Here is a 25,407-nt window from a genome sequence, read left to right as displayed (position 1 = left end):
TACATTTATGGAAATCCAAAGTGCACTTCCACATGTAAAAAATCCAGTAGTGCAGACTGCCTGCATATGAAAATCCGATCCTTGCCTACTTACAGGCTGCATTATATGGTCAATGTAAAGTGATATAAAGCAGCTTCACATTCGATTAGATGGGGCCAGTGTTTCTACATAGGAAGGTGCTCTTTGCTCCCTTCTTGTGATAATTTCACATTACATTTTATACAATCCCATTTATAGGATCACAGAGTTGGAAGAGGCCTCGTGGGCCATCCAGTCCAACCCTCTGCCAAGAAGCAGGAAAATTGCATTCAAAGCACCCCTGACAAATGGCCCCTCAGCCTCTGATTAAAAGCCTCCAAAGAAGAAGCCTCCACCAAACGCCAGGGCAGAGAGTTCCACTACTGAATGGCTCTCACAGTCAGGAAGTTCTTCCTAATGTTCAGATGAAATTTCCTTTCTTGTTGTTTAAAGCCATTGTCTCCCACGTCCTAGTCTCCAGGGCAGCAGCAAACAAGCTTGCTCCCTCCTCCCTATGGCTTCCCATCACATATTTATATGACTTCCCCTCCCACATTTTAAGTGAGAGAAGAGTATTTCGCACACTGTCCATTACATGGAAAACAGGACAGGGTGTTTTAAGAGGCAAGAAAAATTCTTGAAAAATCTGTATAAAGCAGAATTTTTCCATATGGTTTGGATTTTGTGTAGTCCAGGATGTTTAACTGTCCAAAGGCACATCTTCAATTACTAGGGTTGCATCTACATTGTAGAATTTATCCAGTTTGACCCCTCTTTAACTACCATGATTCAATGCTATGCAATCCTGGGAGCTGTAGTTTGGTGAAACACCAGAACTCTTTGGCAGAAAAGGCTAAAGACTCCTATGAATCCATAGCATTAAGTCATGGCCGTGAAAATGTGGTCAAAATGAACAAATACTTCAGTGTAGATGCACCCTACATTGATCATAACCATCTCTAATGATATTCTACCATTACATGAAAGACAAGCCAAGGCTATTGCCTTCAAACAATCTAGAACTCATTCATCACAATGCGGAAGCTGATGAACTGGAGTTGTTGGCAAATTTCCCTGACAGTGGTGGAAAGTAAAAATAGTATTGCTATCCAAGCAAAACATTGAGTCAAGCACTATTTAAATTTTCCATTACTACATTGAGATATTGTGGAACATTAGACATACTGTTGACCATCAGTGTTGTCAGGTTTAACTTTTGTGGTTCTGATAATTCTCAAGCTTAATCAATAATACTTTTTCAGTTTTGCAAACTACTCTGGAAAATTATAAACTAGAATATATAAGATAGCTAAAAATAGTTTTAGAAGTCCTAATGCATAAAATATCTGCATCTTTTGTGTATTAGATATGGCCAATAGTATTAAGGGTTAAGGTTTGGCAGTGCCTAGGGATATTGGTGTTTTCCCCACTTTTGCAAGGGTCCTGTGCCCTTACAATTCTGTAAGTGGAGGGCCAACTATTGTTGCCTGAGTGGTGCAGAATTCATGGTTCACAAAGATGTCAGGTATTTATGACACTGCTTTTTCTGATAGACATTTTGCTTTCTGATTAGCACAATCATACCATTCATAAACATAGCGAAAGAGCAGAAATGTAGCTTCTTTTTGAGATGCTACAATTTTGGCGTGTGTTGACTTATCGTGACTCCATAAGGTGACCCCATGAGGATTCATATAGGGTTTTCTTTGGCAATGAATACTCGGCAATTGTTTTGCCAGTTTCATCCTCTGAAATCGAACACTTGGTCTTTGTTGGCAGCCTTACATCCAAGTACTAACCAGGGCTGACCCTGCTGAGCATCCATGATCAGATGGGATCCGGCGCTCTATTACAGGCTACAAAGGGACCTTCCAGACAGGCCCTATATTCCAGGATCTGAACCCAGGTTTTCTATTTATCCCAGATTATCTGGCAGTGCAGAGTCATATAATCCAGTTTACAGCAGAAAACCTGGGAACAGATTCTGGGATATAGGGCCTATCTGGAAGGGCCCAAGAGGCACAAAATTGATGCTCACTTATCACAGTCTGATATTAAGTATCCTGACTCAGAATTAAGGCCACAGAATTTCTATCAGACTTTTTTTCTACAGGGAGCTCCTGGTGGCACAGTGGGTTAAACCACTGAACTGCTAAGCTTGTTGACCAAAAGGTCACAGATTCAAATCCAGGGAGCGGCGTGAGCTTCCGCTGTCAGCCCCAGCTTCTGTCAACCTAGCAGTTTGAAAACATGCAAATGTGAGTAGATCAGTAGGTACCCCTCCAGTGGGAAGGTAATGGCGCTCCATGCAGTCATGCTGGCCATATGACCTTGGAGGTGTCTTTGAAAACATGCAAATGTGAGTAGATCAATAGATGCCGCTCCGGTGGGAAGGTAACGATGCTCCATGCAGTCATGCTAGCAACATGACCTAGGAGGCATCTACAAACAATGCTGGCTCTTCGGCTTAGAAATAGAGATGAGCACCAACCCCCAGAGTCGGACTCGGCTAGACTTTATGTCAGAGGAAAACCTTTACCTTTACTTTTTTTTCTACATAAAAGTTAAAGGTTTCCCCTTGACATTAAGTCTAGTTGTGCCCTACTCTGGGGAGTGGTGCTCATCTCCAAGAGCCAGCCTTGTCCGTAGACACCTCCAAGGTCATGTTACCAGCATGACTGCATGGAGCACCGTTACCTTTCCGCCAGAGCGGCATCTGTTGATCTACTCACATTTGCAAGTTTTTAAACTGCTAGGTTAACAGAAGCTGGGGCCGACAGTGGAAGCTCACACCACTCCCCGGATTTGAACCTGCGACCTTTTGGTCAGCAAGTTCCGCAACTCATTGGTTTAACCCACTGTGCTACCGTGGCTCCAATACATTTTCTACATACTTACAAAAATTCCAGCCTTAAAATAAGAAGTCCTTCACCCAGTTTACCACAAGTTGTGATCACAGTCATGGTGGATGAAGTGATACAGTCTGTCCCAGCCAGTCATGGTGATTAAAGGGACACAGCCTGTCCCAACTTGATGCTCAGTAGATAAAATTCGTGGTATTTAATGATTTCTGTGTCAGAGAGATGGTGATTTCATGCTGGATTGTCCTCTGAATTTTAAAGGCACTAGCTGCTTTGGTTATATGGTTTAGCACCTTAGACAGTTCCTTTAAAGTTCTGATTCATATCCCACCTCAGTAACATGGAAACCATTGGATGTCACCAGCAAAGCTTGTGATCATAAATATTATGACTTGCAAACATATACCTGTTGGTACTTTTAGATCTCTCAGCGATTTTCAATACTATTGACCATGGTATCCTTTGGGAATGCCTAGAGGGGTTGGGAATCAGAGGCAGTGTTGCAATTGTTAGTACCACTCAGGCAGGTTCCAGATGGTGCTTGGAGATATATATGGCATCCCACAAGGAACCATTCTATCTCCAATGCTTTTTAACATTTACATGAATGCTGGGAGAGATCATTGGTAGGGATGGGGCAGGGTGTTATCAGTTTGCTGATGACCCCCAAATATAAAATCTGGGAAGGACCCAAGATAAAGAGAAGTCACTGAGCCCTAGAGTGCTATTCACAGATTGTAAGCAAAACTAACATCTTAGTAATGACAGTGGTAAACAAATTTTTAGGAACTTACCTTCTTCTGTGCCTTCTATTCAGACACTTGTGCCTACAATGACAGTTATAAACTGTAAATCAGTTCAGGCTGAGAGCAACCTATCAAGTGCAACCAACTCGCTTCCATGGAATCTGATTGGTTGCCCATGACTCTAACTCAGGTGAAAAACAATTCCATCATATGAGACAACTAAAAACTTCAGTAAATATAAAAATCAGTAAGTGGCTTTCCTGAATTCTTCCATTTCTATGATTCAAAACTGGGATGAAGACCAGTGGATATCCAGCTGGGGTAGATTGCTGCAAGGAGTCCTTCCTACTATTTTTTTTTTTTTGGTGCATTGTGAATACTGTTTTCCCAATCATTTCTGCTTTGTCTCAGTTTTTTTTAAAAAAAGAATATTTTCTCATATCTTTTCCTTTATTTATATATATTACAGTCATGTTGTCCATTCAGTACTTCAGTTTCAGTTATTCAATGCTTAGACCAGAGATAGGCAAACTTTTGGGCTTGGTGTGTCAAAATTTTGCCAAAAAACAGAGCGTAACTTGGGTGGGGTGTCACTTCGAGATAAAAAAACCTATACTTTTGCAATATTTATAGCTTAAATAACAAAAATGTATAATTGTAATATATAACTGTATTTAATAAACCAAAACCTAATTATTTAACTTACCTTCTTAGTGACTTCTTTGTTCATCCGTCAGTCAGATTCTTTTGTTGGTCTTGATATTATTTAACTTGTGTGGGGTGCTGTGAACTAAGATAAGTGAGGGGGAATTCTTTAACTAACCTGCCTATTAGTGACTTTTTTGTTGCTGAATTTCATTGGCTAAATCTTCAATTGGAGGTTGGTATTTTGTACACTTCAAGCCCAAGCAAGAGCTACTAACTTCATCTCCTGCTATTTCCCCCGTGACTTTCTGCTGCTTCCTGGTCCATCGGCCGGAAGTGAGGTCAAAGACCCTTTAACGGCCTAACCAGAAGTCCCAGAACTAGACGCTCTGTGCCAGAGTTCTGTGTTGTTTTGGCCTACAGACCTCAGGCACAGAGTATCTACACTACACTACAGCAAATGTTTCATACCTGGCCATGTGGGAGCCAAAGATGAAACGTACTTCTCGGCATGCAGCCCCATACTTCTCTGTATGCGGCTGCATGCGGCTGCATGTCATCGAAAACGGCTACACGTGTCAGTGCTGACACATGTGTCATAGGTTCGCCATCACGGGCTTAGACCATATGTCTTTCACATATAGGACAAACAAATAAATACATAAAAACTAGATTATTAAATACAATATGGAATACACCATTAAAATACTATATAAATTATTAAAATGCTACACAAATCAATTCAGTACTTGGTAGAAGCAGCCACTAGTGCTGACAGTTGTTATGATTGTTCATGGTTGATCTCAACACTTAATATATTGCATTTACAACCTTGGCTAAAGTAATGCACATATCCACTGTTAGATATACCAATTAAATAACATTTGTAGTGCAAGACTACATGTCAAAAATATTTGTCTGATGGCTACTGCCCATTTCGCACAATTCAGCTACCTCTGCTGGTGATAGTTCATAAAGATTCCTTAAGAGTGACATCTCCTGGTCACACTGTGAAAAATGAGCTATGGGGCAGTAGTAATATCGACTGAAAAGAGGTCTAGCAGATCTACACTATCTGATAAAAAAAAAGTGTGACAGCTGCTTAAGTACTAGGCTTCAGGAAATAATTCTACTTCCATTCATTACTGCCATACCTAAATATGGGTCAACAAGATTATACAGGAAAACATTTCTCTTCCGGAAAGAAGCTTCCTAGCAATTTCTCCCCACTTTTGGGATTATGCAGTTCATTCACTACCAAGTCTCACTAGCTTAATCCATGACATATAATTTAATTTGTATAAAAGATTGGTGCTGAAGTTCAAGCTTCTAAATAGGTCCTATCCTTAGATGGGAAAGAAACTCTGCTCTTTAATCCCAGGTAAAGGGCACCAGCTGCAATAGTTAGTATATATATATGAATTTGCATCTTCTCCCATTGAGGTCAGCTGAATTTGTGAAGTTCTAATTCCTCAAAGTGAGGGTCCCCAGTATGTGCTTTGACCAGTCTCTAAGTCAGTGGTTCTCAACCTGTGGGTCCCCAGATGTTTTGGTCTTCAAATCCCAGAAATCCTAACAGCTGGTAAAATGGCTGGGATTTTTGGGAGTTGTAGGCCAAATTACCCGGGGACCCACGGGTTGAAAACCACTGCTCTATGTAAACCAACATTACATTCACTCTGCTGCCCTCTGTCTAAGCATGATTTTGATTTACATTTAATACGTATACTTTAAAAGTTGTGTTTCTTCAAATAATTTAAGCTCCTGCCCCAAATCCCCCTCCATGCTCTTTCACTTTTGGTATAGATATAAAAGGGATTCTGATTGTGCAAGTGTTTCAGTGGGTTTCAACTGGGTTGTTTTGCAACATTTTTAGACGTATTGTTGACCATGTTAATTGAAATTGGAAAAAATGACTTTACAGCTATTTGGTTTTAATTTATTACATTTGTTTTGGGTATGAACTTGGTATATGATAGTCTAGAACGTTTTACGATCTCATCTGTTAACAAAGATGTAAGATCATTTTTCTGTTTGTTAAGCACATAAGTGCATTTAGTCGATATATAGCTGTTAATGACAAATATTAAAGGCAATAAAGGTTTCTCCTTGACATTAAGTCTAGTCGTGTCCAACTCTGGGGGGCAGTGCTCATCTCCATTTCTAAGCCAAAGAGCCAGCATTGTCTGTAGACATCTCCAAGGTCATGTGGCCGGCATGACTGCACGAAGTGCCGTTACCTTCCCGCCAGAGCAGTAGCTATTGATCTACTCACATTTGCATGTTTTTAAACTGCCTAACAGGGGGAGCTCACCATGCTCCTTGGATCACTGACCTTTTGGTCAGCAAGTTCAGCAGCTCTGCGGTTTAACCCGCTGTGCCATCCTGGTGTATGGTGGTGATTTTTTTTTGGGAGTTCTTTATGTATCTGTGAATGAAATTTAATGTTTATTACAGAAACTCAAATGATTTTGCATAACATCAAGGATGGGATCGTGAGATGACCATTCTTTCAAGCCCACAATGTTTTCTACTTTCTCAAGCAGAGAAAGTTCCAGCTGATTGTAACTTACAATTATAAGTTACCACTGTGGTCGGCAAGAGGTTAGAGCTATTAGATTTACAAATGCTGAGTTCATCTAACCCAAAAATCTATGAATTATTCCAAACCAAACTAGACTGTTCTTTAATAATTGAATCAAGGATTCACACTAAATCTTGTGGTTGATGTTGAGTGTTCCTTAAAAGTTGAACAACTACAGTTTTACATATGTTTATTTAATAGCAAACCTCCCTCTGAACAAATGTTGTGAATAAAAATCCTGTGATAAGTTCACTGTAGGGTTGCTGTAGCTCCAAAACAACTTGAAGGTACTCAACAATATAACAAGTCCCATTGAACTAAGTGAGATTTATTAGGAGACATTAACAAGTCTAATAAAGTGCCCAAAAACATGTATTTATCATCATTTCACATCTTTATTAGCTGTTGTATTAGAGAATAAAGATGAAGAAACAAACTAAACCCCCCAGAGCGAAACACACAAAACTTGGGAGGAAAATACATTCTAAATCAAACACAACTGAACCAGGCAGCCACAGACGCAGTTGCCACTGAATATTACAACAAAAATTTATTTTCAACACAGTATGTTTCTAGCTTATTTCTTGAACAGAATACAGGAAAAACAACAGCAGACATAAAAAATATGCTTAGTTGTGTTAAGTAGGAAATATGGCACCTTAAGACACAGAGTAAGATAGCTCCAGTTTCAGAGCCAAGCGTTAAGTAATATTTATTTCTTCTGAAGGCAGCAAACAGCTACCGGTTTCAGATATCTACATGCTGTTAAACAAATGCACACTTGTGACATTAAATGAAGGAGCGCAGTTGGACACCAGGTTGATTTTTGCCTGCCAGAAGTTTGATGAAAAAGCCCCAATTTGTGAAGCTTGCCTGGCAGATTTGCCCAGTATTGCCAGTTAGATGTATGTTGTGTAAATCCGAATGGAATATTTTCTAAATCAAGCAGAGTTTGGGCTCCTAGATCCCAGACCCAAGCTCCAGTGTAACACACACAATTGGGTACCTGACTGCAGTCCTTGAATGCACACAATGGAGACTATGGAGAAGGAAGAGGCTCAGAGCACAACAAACTTTTGTTGTTGCTTCTGTTGTCTATGTTGTGCCGCATTCTCCATGTCTTGCTTTAGGGCAATTTTTGAAGGGGGCAGTTTTCCACTCCCAAGATCTACTATAATCCTTAGCACTTCCTACTATCAAAACTGAACTCTCTTTTTATAAAAAATGCTATAATTTAGAAACAAAGAAATCCGGAACTACAGTATATGCTTTATCCAAAGGAGAGCTACACCTCAATGACTGATTCTTCATGTTTTATTAAGTTAAATTCAGGAAACAGGTGTGGGGTGCAGATAGCTCAAAGACTGCTGCATGACATGGATGGGAAAACTTTTGATGTTGCTGAACTAGAGCTCCCATCAGCATGATTATTGACCAGGACTTGATGTAAGTCAACACTGTTCTACCTGGAAAGCCTGTATCTCTATTTTCGTTTTAGGTTTTCCAAAGCAGCCTTTTTTCATAGCCTCCTCTAGGAGCGCAGATGTTGAAAATGGTATCTACTTTTGGAAACACATAAGTATTTCTTAATGGGGAGCTGCCAGTGAAAGTACAAGTAGTACAAAACTGGAGATGTCTCATAATTATGCCAGAATTGCAAAGCAAACAATTCACTGTAGTCCTTGGCCTGAGCAGCACAGTAAAAATTTCAAAATGCAAACAACTGCTGTTAAAATAAATATATGCAAGGACGGAGAAAGCAAACTCCTCATGTGTGCAGAAACCCAAAGCAAATCGAACATCTGTACGATTTGTTTGTTTTTGCAATTTGTTGCAGGGAGAATGAATTTATTGTGTATATAGCTAAAGCTCCTAAGTACTTCCAAGAAGATCCTTTCGTTCCTATTTTCAAGGGTGAGATTAAAAAGTGATATTGGCAAAACATGCTCTATGTGAGTGGAGTGTCATGAACAGGCTAGCAGTTGGCTGAATTGTCAGTGTTGTGTATCAATGGCTGGGGAAAATGGTATTTTAAAAGCGGTTCTTCCTTCACATCACAAGTGACTTACATCAATACACACTGACTGGTGGACTGGTAATAAAACATACCGTATTTGTTGGCATACAGCTTTTTTGCAGGAGATGTATTAGCAACACAGATTGTGTGAATGCACCTGCAATTTGGGGACATTTTGTTTTCATGCAAATATGTTAGTTTGATTGAAATGGGGAGGAATGAGAAAGCCAACTGAAGAAGCGTTTGCATGCGGAGCACAGAGATGAACCACTTTTCCCAGGCCTCACATTTCCAAAGGGCTTTTGCGGAAACAAGCTCCAAATAATGCACTACTGACAAAACCCTTATGTATTCACTTCTCTTGTTTGTGTGCCTTTTTGATTGCTGGGAAGCAGGTTGAAGCATTGTCTTGCAGGGCAATTCTATATTTTATTCTTGTGATTTGCATAGTTTGGGAAGCCAAACTGGGAAATCATTATGTTTGAGTATTTTAAGGGCATGTTGCCATAGATATTAACTAATTTATTGAGGCAGAAAGACCTTTGGAGCAAGTGTTCGGGCCGATGCCACATTCCGGAGTAGCCTGTGTTACTTTCTTTTTCTAAATTCCTGACATCGACTGGCTTTACAAAGACACCTGAGGGCCTCCCAGTATGTTTCGCCACCAGGAAGTTCATGGCAATATCATCACAATTTTGAGTTTCATCTATCATGGCGTGCACAGCTTCAGGCTGTTTCTGAAAGAGTTCTAGGTATTCACTGTTGAAGAAAGCTGCTCCAATGAGAATCATTGAATATTGATCCCCATTTCCGATGCCAGGACCCTGCAGTTCAAAGCTCCCATAGCTGTATATTCCCGAAGGAGTAGGCACATGCTTTCTAGGAACAAAACCCACTATTTGATCTGGAAATTGCTGTAAGGAAAAAACAATAGTTTTAAATTTGAATGACTGGTTGGGTTGGTTGAAGGTTATCAGATTTTCACAAACTTCTATAATGACATATACCAAAAAATATGCAATGGATGTGGCGGTACCATCAACACTATACCATAGGCGCAATCAAAAGGGGATGAATTAATATAGCATTATTTGATTAAACATTCTGAGGCGTATACTTCACAAAACCAAGAGAGCAGTATGGAAGCTGGACACTTACAATTTTTGCACTCATAGTTTATGCTCACGAATAATCTATCATTTCTGGTTTGAAACTGGTTTGACACTTTCTAGGGTGTCTCCCAGTTTGATAGTAGCATATATAGAGCTGGCCCACCACACTTACAAACTTTTATAAATTTTATTATTCACAGATCCGATTAAAATGTTCTCTGTAGGACTCTTGAATGACTGTATGTTCAACTTCTGTTTGATGTTGATCATATAGAGGATCCAGGAATTTCTAGAGACAACAGTTTTCCAATGGAAGTTGAGACTTGTTGGAAAACCTAGATATTCCTGGAGAGGTGTGCTCTCAGGAAAAAACAAAAACATAATGCTAAAATTTTCAGCTTTTCGCTTTTATAGGGGTCCTGTGTCCCTAACCCCACTGAATGGGGAAAACTGATGGTAGCGTATATGCATATTTTCCTATTTAAATCATATTTTATTTTCAAAAATACAAAAGTGCCTATTTTGAATTCCTGAATAGTTTAAGACTTGCTGCTGGTTAACCTTGCCAATCACAGCCTTCACAGTCAATGCAGAGGGCAGAAACTTCTTTACTGTATGGCATTAACAACTAAAGTGGCATTGCATGACATGTTTGTGTGTGTATGTGCCTTCAAGTCGCCTGTCAACTTTTCACGATTGTAGGGTCTTCTTAGGTAAGCAGTTAGAGGGGTTCTGCCAGTTTCTTCCTCTGAAATACAGCATCTGGTATTTTTTGATGGTCTCACATCCAAGTTCTAACCAGGGCCGATCCCGATTAGTTTCCAAGGTCATATAGGATCGGATTCCTTTAGGGTATTTATGACCTTGGCATATTTACATGGATAGGAGATTGGTCTGGCTGAGTAAACATAGATACTTAGCATTTGCATGGTATTTTTCAAGTATTTAAATTACTAGTCATAGGACCCCTCCAAAGAGGATCTATAGCCCAGGATCTGATTCCAGGTTTTCTGTTTATCCCAGTGCAGACTCATATAATCCAATTTAAAGCAGAAAACATGGGATCAGATCCTGGGATGTAGGGCCTGTCTGGAAGGGCTCTCACTTTCCTTCTCTTCTAGTCCACTATGGCCCATTCTGCGCTGCCATATAATTCACGTTATCTGCTTTGAACTGGATTGTGTGAGTTTATACTGTCATATAATCTAGTCCAAAGCAGATGATTTGGACTTTATATGGCAGTGTAGAAGTAGGCCTATGTCAAGCTGCAATTTTAAAGAACATACCTAAAATCAATCTGGCATTTTAAAATTATCTGTAGCATATTGTTTGCACGCACTTACAAAGTAACATACACAATAGAAATACACAACCTTATATACTGTAGCATTTGGTGGAAGCCTTGCTATGCCAATGGTCTCAAGAAATTTCCCATTGACATGAAAGTTATAGGAATGGAGCTCTCTGGATGTGCTGCCACCCAACAGACCTTCCAACATAGTCACAGTTTTGGGCAAATTGAGCTAATAAAAGTGATGCTAGATCTGGATTCCATCTCTACTCATGGAACATTTGGCTTCAAAGCTCAGATTAAAAAATGTAGCCATGTTCCATGAGTAGAGATTAAATCTAGAGTTGGGCATTTTTTAATTAAGTATGTATTGTGTACTTAAAAGCAAGCCTCACTGTGTGGGGATGACTTCTACACAAGTATGTATGAATTTAAAGCTTTAAAGAAATGCTCTATATCAAATATACTTTCTTTTGAATAAGGTATGGGAAGCAGAATGCAAACCTTACCTGCCAAATGGAGAAAGCGAAAACTAGGTCGTAGGCACTAACAAGGGTATCATCATCCATCATCAAAACAGCTGAACAGAGAAAAATACATTTTGATGAGTGCACATGTTTAAAAAAAACATTACTGGGCAAAAGAGATATGACAAATTAGAAACACATTCACTGTGATTAATCTTGTTGGAAAACAGAATCCCATTGTTTTGGGAGGCTAGAGACATACATTTTGGTGGAAAGAAGGAGTGCTTTGCTAAACTAATTCTGATATAACTGTTCTATTTCTGCTCAGTAGAGGCTTTTAGGATGCAAAAGAAATGAAATGTGTGCTAAGGAACCCTTAATATGATCTGAGCAGGTGGAGCACACCTCTTGAATGGTTCTGCAAGCATAACTGGAAAAGTGGCCTATAGTGCACTGTACGCACCAAGAAGCATAAAAAGCTTCCTATTCTGTTTTGTGCATCTCAGTCCAAAGCACGTCCTCCATCAGACATTGATCAACCAGGGCCAGCTAACACCTCCCAACAAAGGATCCCCCCAGGCAGTAAGCAGCCAGACCTTGAAGCTGAAAGGCTATTCAAAGCTAATCAAGGTGGCCAACTGCAACATTAACACCCACCTCAAACAGACAAGTGTCCTTTCTCCCACCCTGGACACTCCACAAATATATAAACCCCAATTTCCTAGTTTCCAGCCCCTAGAAAATGCCTGTCATAGATGCAGGCAAAATGTCACAAAAGAATGCTTCTGGAACATGGTCATAAAGCCCACAAAAGCTTACAGCAACACATCCTTCATTCCTCTTTTGCTTCCTTTACTATGAACTTTTCTCCCAAGTAAATATGCTTACTGTTTCGACTTTAGTCTTGTCCTGAGACAGACAATGAAAGACATGGGAAAGGCAGTGTCAAACCTGAGAGTTGCCAGAAATAGGTAAAGGTTGTCCCCTGACATTAAGTCCAGTCATGTCTGACTCTGGGATGTGGTGGTCATCTCCATTTCTAAGCCGAAGAGCCAGCGTTGTCCATAGACACCTCCAAGGTCATGACTGCATGGAGCGCTGTTACCTTCCCGCCGGAGCGGTACCTATTGATCTACTCACATTTGCATGTTTTTGAACTGCTAGGTTGGCAGAAGCTAGGGCTGACAGCGGAAGCTCACACTGCTCCCCGGAATCGAACCTGCGACCTTTCAGTCAACAAGCTCAGCAGCTCAGTGCTTTAACCCACTGCGCCACCGGGGGCTCCAGAAATACAATGTGGGAATTACCAAGAGTAGCAAGAAAAAGAGATGCAAAACGTATTCCTTTCAACTGGATGGGAAACACTTGCTGATATAAGTACTCATGTATAAGTTTAAAATTTTTAGGCAAAAAAGAAGAAGATTGGGCTGATTTATCTACAAGTCAATCTAAGAACTGTACTTTAACTCTTATAAAAAAAGAACCACATTCTTCTCTGAATAAAGTGGCAAAAGGCAAGAGTTTAGCCCATCCTAAGAAGACCTAAAAGAAGCACCGAACCCTTTCAACTCTCTCCAATGTCAGATGGCCCTAAGGTAGAATTGGTACTTTATTCTTGCCACAGATAGATCCTCAACTTGTCTACAGATCATATAAAAGTCTGTACCCATATTTACTTGAGTCTAATGTGTCCTTGTATCTAATGTGTGCCTCAATTTCCAAAACTCTGAAACCAAACATTTTTTGCCGGTGCATGTAATGTGCAGCGGCAAAAAGTGCACTCGTCATTTGGCCAAAAAAAGGTGCCCATTGCAGTTGCTGCCTGCTTAGGTTTCTTTCTTTAAAAACAAAAGTGTTAGAGTACCAAAGTTTCCAGCAATGGAAAGGAAGGTGCATCTATGTTGTAGAATGATTACACTTTAACTGCCTTGGTTCAATGCTATGGAGTCATGGGAGGCATAGTTTAACAAGGCCTTGAGCTTTCTCTGCCAAAGAATGCTGATGCCTCACCAAACTACAAATCCCAGGATTGCACAGCATTGAGCCATGAAGAAACACAACCTACAAATTATCTACAGACCCACTAAGAAAATCCAACAAATGCTGTGTTCAGCAAAGGACAAGAGGGATCCTCTTACCTCTGCAGGAGTCTACCGTATACCATGCAGCTGTGGACAAGTCTACATAGGGACCACCAAACGCAGTGCCCAAAGAAATGCTGGGCCACTCTAACAACCACCATGTCAGACTACACAGAGAAGCCATTGAAATCCACAAGCACGGGGACAATTTCAACAGAAAGGAGGAAACCATGAAAATGAACAAAATCTGGCTTCTAAAATCAGTATGGTATATAAGGAGCAGCACTTAAAAAACAGGGGAATTCCAGACAGAAAACAATCAGAGCCAGCTAACACCTCCTAACAAAAGATTACCCCAGGCAGCAATCAGTCAGTCTTTGAAGCTGCAAGGCCATTCAATGTTAATCAAGGTGGCCAATTGCAAAATTTCACCTGCCTCAAGCAGACAAGAGTTCTTTCTCCCACCCTGGACATTCCACAGATATATAAACGTCACTTGCCTAGTTTCCAACAGACAGCACAACCTCTGAGAATGCCTGTCATAGAAGGGGGCAAAATGTCAGAAGAGAATGCTCCTGGAACATAACTATACAGCCTGAAAAACTCACAGCAACCCTGTGATTCTGGCCATGAAAGACTTCGACAACAGCATTAAGAACACTTAACAATGTATTGCCACCTGACTGGACTCCTAAAAAGCTACCTTAACAGCCAGCAGCTGCATCTAGCAGCAGAGGTTTGTTCTGTTGGGGCACAGCAGGGTGACATTTCCAGCCCCTTCCTGCCAGCAGAACAGGCCTCTGTTGCTTGATGTGACTGCTGGCTATTCAGGTAGTTTTTTTTTGGGGGGGGGGGGGGGCTCATTTGTGATTAGGGCAAGTGCCACAGTTGTAAACGTATCTTATAAATGCATATTTAATGTACACATTCATAACTGCTCAACAAGATGCAAGCTCTTGATTGCCCCAGCCTGGCCTATGACAACCCCACACAAAATTCTACCATGTGGAACCAGTTCAGATCCAGGACCAACAGAACTTGTCTTCAACATGTAACAGTTCTCCTTCAGCTGCCCTGGTGACCCAACGGGGGTCTGATGGAATCCTAATGGTGTGTTTACAAGCCTCTGTTAGAGTTTTCTAAATATTTACTGTTTATGACACACTTTTTAGATATGCATCATTTTGCGACACATTAATTCTGTTTTACTAGCAAACCAGAGATCAAACCAACCCTTATAAGGGATTCGACACATACACAAATAGTAATAATGAAATACACAGGGGCACAAAGCATCTCATGAAACCTTTCATTTATATTTGTAAAAATACGGTGTATGATTTGTAAGATTATATACATTTCCAAGAATTTAGTCATTTCTTATGTTTGCTTGACATGCCTACACATTGCAGCTGGCACATTAATGTATCACGACACACAGTTTGAAGTGGTCTGCTCTAATGGAAACCCCAGTGAGCATCCTTCCATTTACTGGCTGACGGAAGGCATTACTGCCTCTAGACGTATAGAGCTTGGTAAAGCTTTTTGGAAAATTGAACTCTCCAGAACCTTTTGGAGATTTTATGATCTTTGGAAAGGCATGGCTTTGTTAGAAGTCATAACTTTTTGAAAAATGATATCATAACCTTTTGGTCAAAAGCATGATCTGTTACAGCCATAACCATTTGGGAAAATGGCAATTAGGCTTCTCAGCTGTTAAGCTGATATCCTAAATATGTCTTTGAACTGCTAGGGACAAAGATATGCCAATGCACAAACATACATATATACATACACACACACACATACATATAGGTTTCAGAAGTGTTCTTTTTAGTTGCCCCAAAAATCTACTCTCCCTTAAAATTTATTTGCCTTTAAATCATGCTCTCAAGAGAGCATGATTTATTTTTGTTTCAACAGACAAAAATAAGCAGTCTTCTTTAAAAGTAACACAATTGGTTTACTCACAAACTTCATGTATTCAGCATACAGGTACTTTGCTTATCAATCAAGTTACAAACAGATTTGAAGTAGTTTCTCTGTGTAGGTAACACAGGGCATCTGTTTGAGAATCAATAGTCCATAATCTAAAGTACCTCACTGTTCTGAGAGTCTAATAGAGTCTCTGTCTAATCTGAAAGTCCAATGGAGTCTAATGGCTTCTGTTCCTACTGAAGACTCTAAGCATATTGTTCCTGGGTTGTTGTAGGTTTTGTTGGGCTATATGGCCATTTTCTAGAGGTATTCTCTCCTGACGTTTCGCCTGCATCTATGGCAAGCTTCCTCAGAGGTGGTGAGGTCTATTGGAACTAGGAAAATTGGGTTTATATATCTGTGGAATGACCAGGGTGGGACAAAGAACTCTTGTCTGTTGGAGCTAGGTGTGAATGTTTCAACTGACCACCTGGCAGTTGTTTGGTGTGGCTTGTTAGTGCCTGGGGAAATCTTTTGTTGAGAGGTGATTAGCTGTCCCTGATTGTTTCCTCTCTGTTGTTTTGCTATTGCAATTTTAGAGTTTTTTTTAAATACTGATAGCCAGATTTTCTTCATTTTCATGGTCTCTTCCTTTCTGTTGAAATTGTCCACATGCTTATGGATTTCAATGGCTTCTCTGTGTAGTCTGACATGGTGGTTGTTAGAGTGGTCCAGCATTTCTGTGTTCTCAAATAATATTCTGTGTCCAGGTTGGTTCATCGGGTGCTCTGCTATGGCTGATTCTTCAGGTTGAGTTAGTCTGCAGTGCCTTTCATGTTCCTTGATTCGTGTTTGGGCCTTGCTGCGTTTGGTGGTCCCTATGTAGACTTGTCCACAGCAGTATGGTATACGGTAGACTCCTGCAGAGGTGAGAGGGTCCTTCTTGTCCTTTGCTGAACGGAGCATTTGTTGGATTTTCTTAGTGGGTCTGTAGATTGTTTGTAGGTTGTGTTTCCTCATCAGCTTCCCTATGTGGTCAGTGGTTCCCTTGATGTAAAGCCTTCGACAACACACATTGTTCCTAGTGAAGCCTGGACGCAAAACAGTTCATACTGTCTTCTTAAAAACATACTGTTCTAAAATGGAGTCTAAGTCCTGAACAAGCCCAGACCTGATCATATGGTTTGCAGCCCTCCTTCAACAAAGAGTCAAGGTAAAATTGCATACCAATACACACATATACAATACAGTAAGCAATCTGAATATACATAGCAAATAACTAGTGGGAGGTTGCTATTTCCAAGAAACTATACTTGATTGAAACTCCGTGAAACCCCCAAACACCAGCTTGTAGTCCAAAAACAGACTTCGTCCAACTTTAAGGGGGAAAAGATTAATATATATTGTGTTAAACAGCACTTAGATGTAATTCTCCTCTCCAAATGGAAATAATAGTGTAGAAACAATAATTTTACATTTTAGGCGGAAGAGGGATTACCTTTTGTTTCTAGCTCAGGGAAAACCTGCAGCCTGTTCCTCATGCGATTCACGGTTTGCACTTTGAAGATCACTGGGATAGGATGAGGTCCCAGGGAGTTCCAGGTTTCCTCAGGCGTTTTCTCCCCAATGTTGTTCCATATGACAATCACTTTGTGCAAATGAGGAACAGCTTGATAATGATTCAAAAGCTTCAAGAGCAAATCGGTTCTATTGTATGTCTGCATAATGAGAGTAAATGAGTCTGAGGCAGGCTGACTCTGGGATTTTCTTTCCCTTCGCAAAGTAAGCATTTTATCTTCCTTAATGTTTGGCAGCAAAGCAGTTAAGGCGCCTGCCACCAGAAGCAGCAAAAGGATCACTACAGAGGAAAAGTGAAGCAGCCGAATCCCCATAATTCTTCCAGGTAGCTTGCAGGTATGATAAAACCTTTAATTAACAAAACAGAGAAGAAATCAGGAAAATCTGTCAGTCATAATCATACCTTGCACAATGAAAAATGAACACTAGCTAACAAAGGCCTATTAAAATCAAGCAGCTTCTGCTGAGTTGATGTAGAACAGTGTTTTCCAGATTCTGGTCTTCCAGGTGCTTTGAACTCCAGCTCCCAAAATCTGTAATCACTGGTGAAGGCAGTTGCGGCTTCTGGGAATTGAAGTCTACTACTACCACATCAGCTCTAGATTATCAAATATGGTATTTAGTGGGCAAGCAGATGGTGACTAATGGATGGCATATGTTCTGTATCAGAAACTAGAGCTGATATGGTCTCTTAAATGTAATTTTCTGAATCAGCACCCCAAATAACCAAACCGAATCTAAAGTTGACCAAAAACTGAATCATAATCCTTTTGGTACTAATGTTGGTCCCTGGTCAAAGTAGTCCCTGATCAAAAAAAGGGTTGGGAACCACTGATCTAGACTCTGGAAAGTATATGAATGATGACAAAGAACTGGAGCCTCAGGCATCTTTTGTTCTACTGTCAGAGCTGATCTCCTACTCAATGTATGTAAATTCACTTACTGTGAATTTTAAATGAAGCAAACCCATCCACACTTTTGATTTCTCAAAGAGATTTAGATAACTGAGCTATTTTGTTCATCCAAGATTTATGAGCCCCCCTTTTGCAGGCATAGCAGTTCATACAAGAAATATGGATTTTGGAATGTTGGGTGCTTCTGCACTGTAGAACTAATGCAGTTTTACCCCACTTTAACTGCTATGACTCGATTCTATGAAATCCTGGGAGTTGTAGTCAGTGAGGCACCAGCACTCTATCACAGAGAAAGCTAAAGATCTATTTATTTATTCATTTATTGATTTCCCATATTTATACCCTGCTCTTCTTACACTGAGGGGGACTCAGAGCAGCTTACAGATTGGTCACTTCAGTGCCACAATTGAAATACAAAATATATAAAATACAACTCACTAAACATCAACAAATTAAACATACAAATACATAAACTGTTAAAAGCTATTAAAACTATATCGTTAGACCTCTCATTATTCCATAGCATTGAGTCACGGCAGTTAAAGTGGTGTTAAACTACATTAATATTAATTCTACAGTGTAGACACACCCTTAAGTTTCAGAACCAGGAATCCTTTCTTAGTTGAGAAATGCACCACATGCACAAGCAGAGATGAAGTGATGAAGGGTTGCTCCAGCCAAAATATTGGTCAGTAATTGATTCCACTTTTTTTCATTCTGCTAGCCAAACAGCAGTGACTTCTCTGAATGCAAATAGAGGATCCCTTATCCAAAAATTCAAAATATTTCAAAATCTGACATTGTCCACATGGTTAGATGAGACAGTAACACTTTTTTTCACCATTCACTGTATACAAACTTTGTTTCATAAACAATATTATTAAAAATGTTGCATATAAAATTACCTTCAGGTTATGTGCAGAAAGGGTTTATGAAACATAAATTAATTTCATATAGACTTGAGTAATATATTTTACTATGTACGTATATACCAAAATCCAGAAAATCTGAAATCCAAAACAGTTCTGGAAAAAGGTTACTCAACTGGTACTTAAATGTTTCAATCAACACCTATTTAGACATTAGAGACATAGGCAGTAATTCAAAAAACATGTATGCAAAATATTTCAGCAACTGAATACATTTTGCATAAGAACTCACCTCATTCCTTCACTGGAAGGTTGATTGTTAGTGTGCCAAGGAACTGTACGTTTAATTGATTTTTTTTTCTCTGCTGGAAAAGAAAGTCATTCACAGTTACATGTTTTCACAATCTCACTATAAAATTATGTAAAAGAGGAGCTCATAGCTAACACATTTATCAAAGAAGCTTGCTAAAGTGTATGCAGTACTGTTAATGCTCTGATTCCCTGGGATTTAGGGCCTTTCCACACAGCCATATCAAGGCAGAAAATCCCACATTATCTGCTTTGAACTGGATTATCTGAGTCCACATTGTCAGATAATCTAGTTCAATGTGGAAGGGCTGGAATTTGAAAGTGCAGGAATAGGAAAGCTTAAATCTCCCCAGTCTTGCCACCAGAGATCCAGAAATTGCTGCAGGGTGGTGGTAACTATAGTGGCAATCTCTACTCAGGTTGCTATTTTAATTTCCCTAGAAATGTAAGAAAAACATGGATCTTTGAAGCGAGGATGCAGTATTTCTTAGCCACTAAAAGCAAGAAAATAGGTCTCTGAGGGTCCTTCCAGACAGGCCCTATATCCCAGGATGTGATCGCAGGTTTTCTGTTTATCCCATATTATCTGGCAGTGCAGACTCACATAATCAAGTTTAAAGCAAAAAACCTGGGATCAGATCCTGGGGTATAGGGCCTATCTGGAAGGGCCCTGAGATGCTTGGGAACCACATTTTCTCCCCAACCAGCCAAACTACAACTCTCAGGATTCCACAGCACTGAGCCATGGCAGTCAAATTGGTGTCAAACTGCTTTAATTCTACAATGTGGGGCCCTTCCACACAGCTCTATATCCCAGAATATCAAGGCAGAAAATCCCACATTATCTGAATATGGACTCAGATATCCCAGTTTAAAGCGAATATTGTGGATTTTTTTATCTTGATATTCTGGGATATAGGGCTGTGTGGAAGGGCCCATAGATGCTCCAATAGGCCCCTTCCACATAGCTCAGGGGTCCTCAAACTAAGGCCCGGGAGCTGGATACGGCCCTCCAAGGTCATTCACCCGGCCCTCGCTCAGGGTCAACCTAAGTCTGAAACGACTTGAAAGAACACAACAACAACAATCCTATCTCATCAGCCAAAAGCAGGCTCACACTTCACATTGAAATACTAATATGTTTACATTTGTTCAAATTGTTTTTCATGTTAATTATTGTATTGTTTTAAAGTTTTTTGCACTACAAATAAGATATGTGCAATGTGCATAGGAATTCATTCATTAAAAAAAAATCCGGCCCTTCAACAGTTTGAAGGATTGTGGCCTGGACCTCTGTTTAAAAAGTTGAGGACCCCTGACATAGCTGAATAAAATTCCACATTATTTGCTCTGAACGGGAATATATGGCAATGTGGACTCAGATAACCCAGTTCAAAGCAGATATTGTGGGATTTTCTGCCTTGATGCTCTGGGGGCCCTTCTACACAGCCCTATATCCCAGAATATCAAGGCAGAAAATCCCACAATATCTGAGTGTGGACTCATATAACCAGTTCAAAGCAAATATTGTGGGATTTCCTGCCTTGATATTCTGGGATATAGGGCTGCGTGGAAGGACCCAGAGATGCCCCCCACTAGGCCCCTTCCACATAACTGAATAAAATCCCACATTATTTGCTCTGAACTTGAATATATGGCAGCGTGGACTCAGATAATTGAGTTTAAAGCAGATATTGTGGGATTCCCTGCCTTGATATTCTAGGATATAGAGCTGTGTGGAAGGCCCCTGAGTCAGGTGGGAATTGTACAGTTACGGCTGGCCCTAAAATAGTTATATTACTCTTTCCCCCCTTCCTACTTTCAATACATTTTTCTCGGCTGTTTGTTCTTTATTGAATGTCTTTGGGCCCTTCCACACAGCCATATAACCCAGAGCATCAAAGCAGACTATTCCACAATATCTGCTTAGAACTGGGTTATCTGAGTCCACACTGCCATATATCCCAGTTCAAAGCAGATAATGTGGGATTTTATTCAGCTGTGTGGGAGGGACCTTTGCTAAAAAGCATACTTGGCTGTTAGTGGCTGTGGATTGAATCTCATTTTAGGGGTAGTTAATTATGAATTTCAGTTGCTTTCAGACACCATGGTTATGCAGAATGTAAACTGGGTCTTGAACGCCCAGTCTCATTATATCTTGGAAACCAGGCAGGATTGGATTTGGAGAATACTTAGATGAGGAACACCTGCTTCTGTAGGCTGTATTTCAGAAGGAGTCCATAGCAACCCCACTTTGAGTATTTCTATGACTATATGAAATTTAAGAGGTCACCTTCAGTCGACAAGTATACACTAGGATTTAGGCTTTGTTTTTCTTTTGCCCTTGATTTTTGGGCAAATCAGAGAAGGTGGAAACAGTTGCTCTTAGATGTATCCATTCAAGGGCCTTCCAGACAGGCCCTAAATCCCAGGATCTGATCCCAGGTTTTCTGTTTATCCCAGATTATCTGGCTGTGCGGACTCATATAGTCGAGATTAAAGCAGTAAACCTAGGATCAGATCCTGGGATATAGGGCCTGTCTGGAAGGCCCTTGAATAGATACATCTAAGAGCAACTGCTTCCATCTTCTCTGATTTGCCCTCAGTGAAAACCTCTCTTGTTCACATCCTTGGAACTGATTTCCATATAAGACTGTATAGAATCTTGATTCAAGTGATGTTTATCTATATATCCAAAACATTCTGCACTGAGTAATCAACCAACGCGATTGAAGTGTAGAGCAGCAGCGAGGCCAAAAGGTGCAGGTCTCAAAACAAAACAATAACCAGCAGCTTTCCCTCCTTAAAAACCAATTGGTACAGAATAGAGAGCTAAACATGCTACAAAGATTGTTTTAAACAGATTTATCACAGTTTGCAAGCAAGCCTAATCCCTTTAAGATCTGCACGGCGCAATCCAGCCCTACTCCTGTAGCAATCTGACCTCCAGGGCTGCATCTACACTGTTGGTCACCACTTTAACTGCCATAGCCATGGAATCCTGGGAGCTGTAGTTTGGTGAGGCACCAAGACTCTTTGACAGAGGAGGCAAAAGGCCTCATAAAACTACAGCCCTTGTGATACCATTGCCTTGACCCGTGGTGGTTATAGTGGTGCCAAACAGCATGTATTCTCCAGTGTAAAGGTACCTGAAGGCCCCATCTACCCTGCCATATAAAATCCAGATTTTCTGGATTGCTGTGAGTTTTCTGGGCTGTATGGCCATGTTCCAGAAGCATTCTCTCCTGATGTTTCACCCACATCTATGGCAGGCATCCTCATAGGTTGTGAGGTCTGTTGGAAACTAGACTAGTGGGGTTTATATATCTGTGGAGTATCCAGGGTGGGAAAAAGAACTCTTGTCTGTTTGAGGCAAGTATGAATGTTGAAACTGGCCACCTTGATTAGCATTGGATGGCCTTGCAGCGTCATAGTGTGGCTGCTTTCTGCCTGGGGCAATCCTTTGTTGGGAGGTGTTAGCTGGACCTGATTGTTTTCCGTGTTTTTTTTAGTGTTGTTCTTTATTTACTGTCCTGATTTTAGAGTTTTTTTAAAAAAAATACTGGAAGCCAGATTTTGTTCATTTTCATGATTTTCTCCTTTCTGTTGAAATCGTCTACCTGCTTTTAAATTTCTGTAGTGTGATATGGTGGTTGCTTTGAACTGGATTACTTGGCAGTGAGGACAATACCATCCAATTCAAATCAGATGTAGAAGGGGCCTGAGAGTCATTTCCAGACTTGGACAGGACAATATATCATTTGGTTTTTCATATAGAATGGAGTTTGATAAATGGCTTGTCCCTGAGAGCGTGGATCCTAAGGTCTGCCCGCTCCTATATAGCATCAGACCCTTTCTGGATCTACACTACCCTATAATCCAGTTTCTCCATCCAGATGATCTGCTTTGAACTGGATTAGATAATAATAATAACAACAACAACAATAATAACAACAACTACTAGGTGCTGTGCCAAAAGAGCTCAGCTGGCATTTGGAAACAATAAACATTGACAAAATCATGATCTGTCAACTGCAACAGGCCACCTAACTTGGATCTGCACACATCATTCAAAAATATATCACACAGTCCTAGACGCTTGGGAAGTGTTCGACTTGTGATTTTGTGATACGAAATCCAGCATATAGATCTCGTTTGCTGTGACATACTGTGTTTTTGAGTCAATAATAATAATAATGAGCCTACACTGCCCTATAATCCAGTTCAAAGTAGGATTATATGGCAGTGTAGATGCTCCCTATATGCAGGCCATCATCTTGGCTTATGAAACCTCCTGTAGCGTTAATATTCCCTTTTTCATTTCAGACATGCACGCATTTATGCAGAAATAATCAATGAAATAAGATAAACAAAACTGCAATAAGGAAAACGACCAGGAAAGGTCAAAAACAAAAGCTCCTCTGCAGCATTAGCAGAGATCTTGCCTAAACCTGCAGGCTGGATTGAATGGCGCCTACATGCAAGTGGGGGGGTGGGGGTGGTCTTTCTTTCTCCCCTGCCTTGCTTCTCCCAGGGCTGTGCAGGGCTCTGCTGTCCTGACCTACCTGCCTGCGATGCCACTCACATCCTCCGCCCCAGCGGGTCAGCAATGGCAGGAGGAGGCAGGCCGCCTTCCCAGGCTCTGCTTGAAGTGCTCCTTCCCCTGCAATTGAAAAACATCCATCGCAACGCGAGAGGCGCGCAAGAGGGGCTGAGCCAAAGCCGGCAATCCCTTCCCTTTGGCTGGCCTTTTGCTTCCTGTGGGAAAGGCGGGCGCTCCTCCCACCGACCCCCACCCCCCAGCATTGCTGCCTTCCCTCTACACTACCATCTACACTACCAGTTGGCTCCTTAGTGTTAGGAAATCCTTGGAGTTGCAGTTTCACAAGATCTTTAGCCTTCTCTGCCAAAGAGTGCCAATGCACCACCAGACTACAAAGCCAAGGACTGCACAGCATTGAGCCATGGCATTTAAAGTGGCATAGAATCATAGAGTTGGAAGAGACCTCAGTCCAACCCCCTGCCAAGAAGCAGGAAAATTGCATTCAAAGCACCTCCGACAGATGGCCATCCACCCTCTGTTTAAAAGAGGATGTGTTATTGCCCCAATCTTCTTCTTCTTAGGCGGTCCCTCGTTTTCCGAGGAGGATTGTCTTCCAGTATTCTTGTGGGTCTGTATGTGGCCGTGGAGACCTATTCTTGCTCTGCATCTTCTTCCGCAGTGAGGGCATTGGTTTCCGAGACCGGTCGGGGTTGGCTTGACGCGCCTTCCTCTTGGCATGCTTCTCCCTTTCGCCCTCCATTCGTGCCTCTTCAAATTCTGCAGCACTGCTGGTCACAGCTGACCTCCAGCTGGAATGGTCAAGGGCCAGGGCTTCCCGGTTCTCAGTGTCTATGCCAGAGTTTTTAAGGTTGGCTTTGAGCCCATCTTTAAATCTCTTTTCCTGCCCACCGACATTCTGTTTTCCGTTCTTGAGTTTGGAGTAGAGCAACTGCTTTGGGAGACGGTGGTCGGGCATCCGGACAACGTGGCCGGTCCAGCGGAGTTGATGGCGGAGGACCATCGCTTCAATGCTGGTGGTCTTTGCTTCTTCCAGCACGCTGACGTTTGTCCACTTGTCTTCCTGAGATTTGCAGGATTTTCCGGAGGCAGCGCTGATGAAATCGTTCCAGGAGTTGCATGTAACGTCTGTACTCAGTCCACGTCTCACAGGGATTTAGCAGGGTTGGGAGGACAATAGCTTTGTAGACAAGTACCTTGGTATCCCTACGGATATCCCGGTCCTCAAACACTCTCTGCTTCATTCGGAAAAATGCTGCGCTCGCAGAGCTCAGGCGCTGTTGTATTTCGGTGTCGATGTTGACTTTGGTGGAGAGGTGGCTGCCAAGGTAGCGGAAATGATCAACATTTTTGAATGTTACACCATTAAGCTGTATCACTGGCATTGGAGAGGGGTTGGCTGGTGTCTGCTGGAACAGCACCTTGGTTTTTTCAATG

General features: G+C 41.1%; 1 protein-coding gene across 2 annotated transcripts; it reads right to left on the bottom strand.

Annotated features, from left to right (window-relative positions):
* Nucleotides 1–7,229: 7,229 nt before the first annotated feature.
* EXTL2 (exostosin like glycosyltransferase 2) lies at nt 7,230–24,172 on the bottom strand. Of its 2 annotated transcripts, none has more exons than XM_060774014.2 (5): nt 23,975–24,172; nt 19,393–19,465; nt 17,238–17,665; nt 11,784–11,854; nt 7,230–9,785 (listed from the first exon to the last, which is right to left on the bottom strand). In XM_060774014.2, exons 2-5 carry the CDS (start codon nt 19,395–19,397, stop codon nt 9,294–9,296), a joined length of 996 nt encoding a protein of 331 aa, XP_060629997.1. In that variant the 5' UTR covers nt 19,398–19,465; nt 23,975–24,172; the 3' UTR covers nt 7,230–9,293. The 2 variants fall into 2 exon arrangements, with proteins under 2 accessions (XP_060629997.1, XP_060629998.1); XM_060774015.2 differs by having other exon boundaries at nt 19,393–19,462.
* Nucleotides 24,173–25,407: the final 1,235 nt, after the last annotated feature.

This window comes from Anolis sagrei, chromosome 4 (genome assembly GCF_037176765.1).
Source record: "Anolis sagrei isolate rAnoSag1 chromosome 4, rAnoSag1.mat, whole genome shotgun sequence".
Lineage (NCBI taxonomy): Eukaryota > Metazoa > Chordata > Lepidosauria > Squamata > Dactyloidae > Anolis > Anolis sagrei.
Note: the sequence above shows the minus strand (reverse complement) of the source record. Positions and strands in the feature narration are given on the sequence as shown.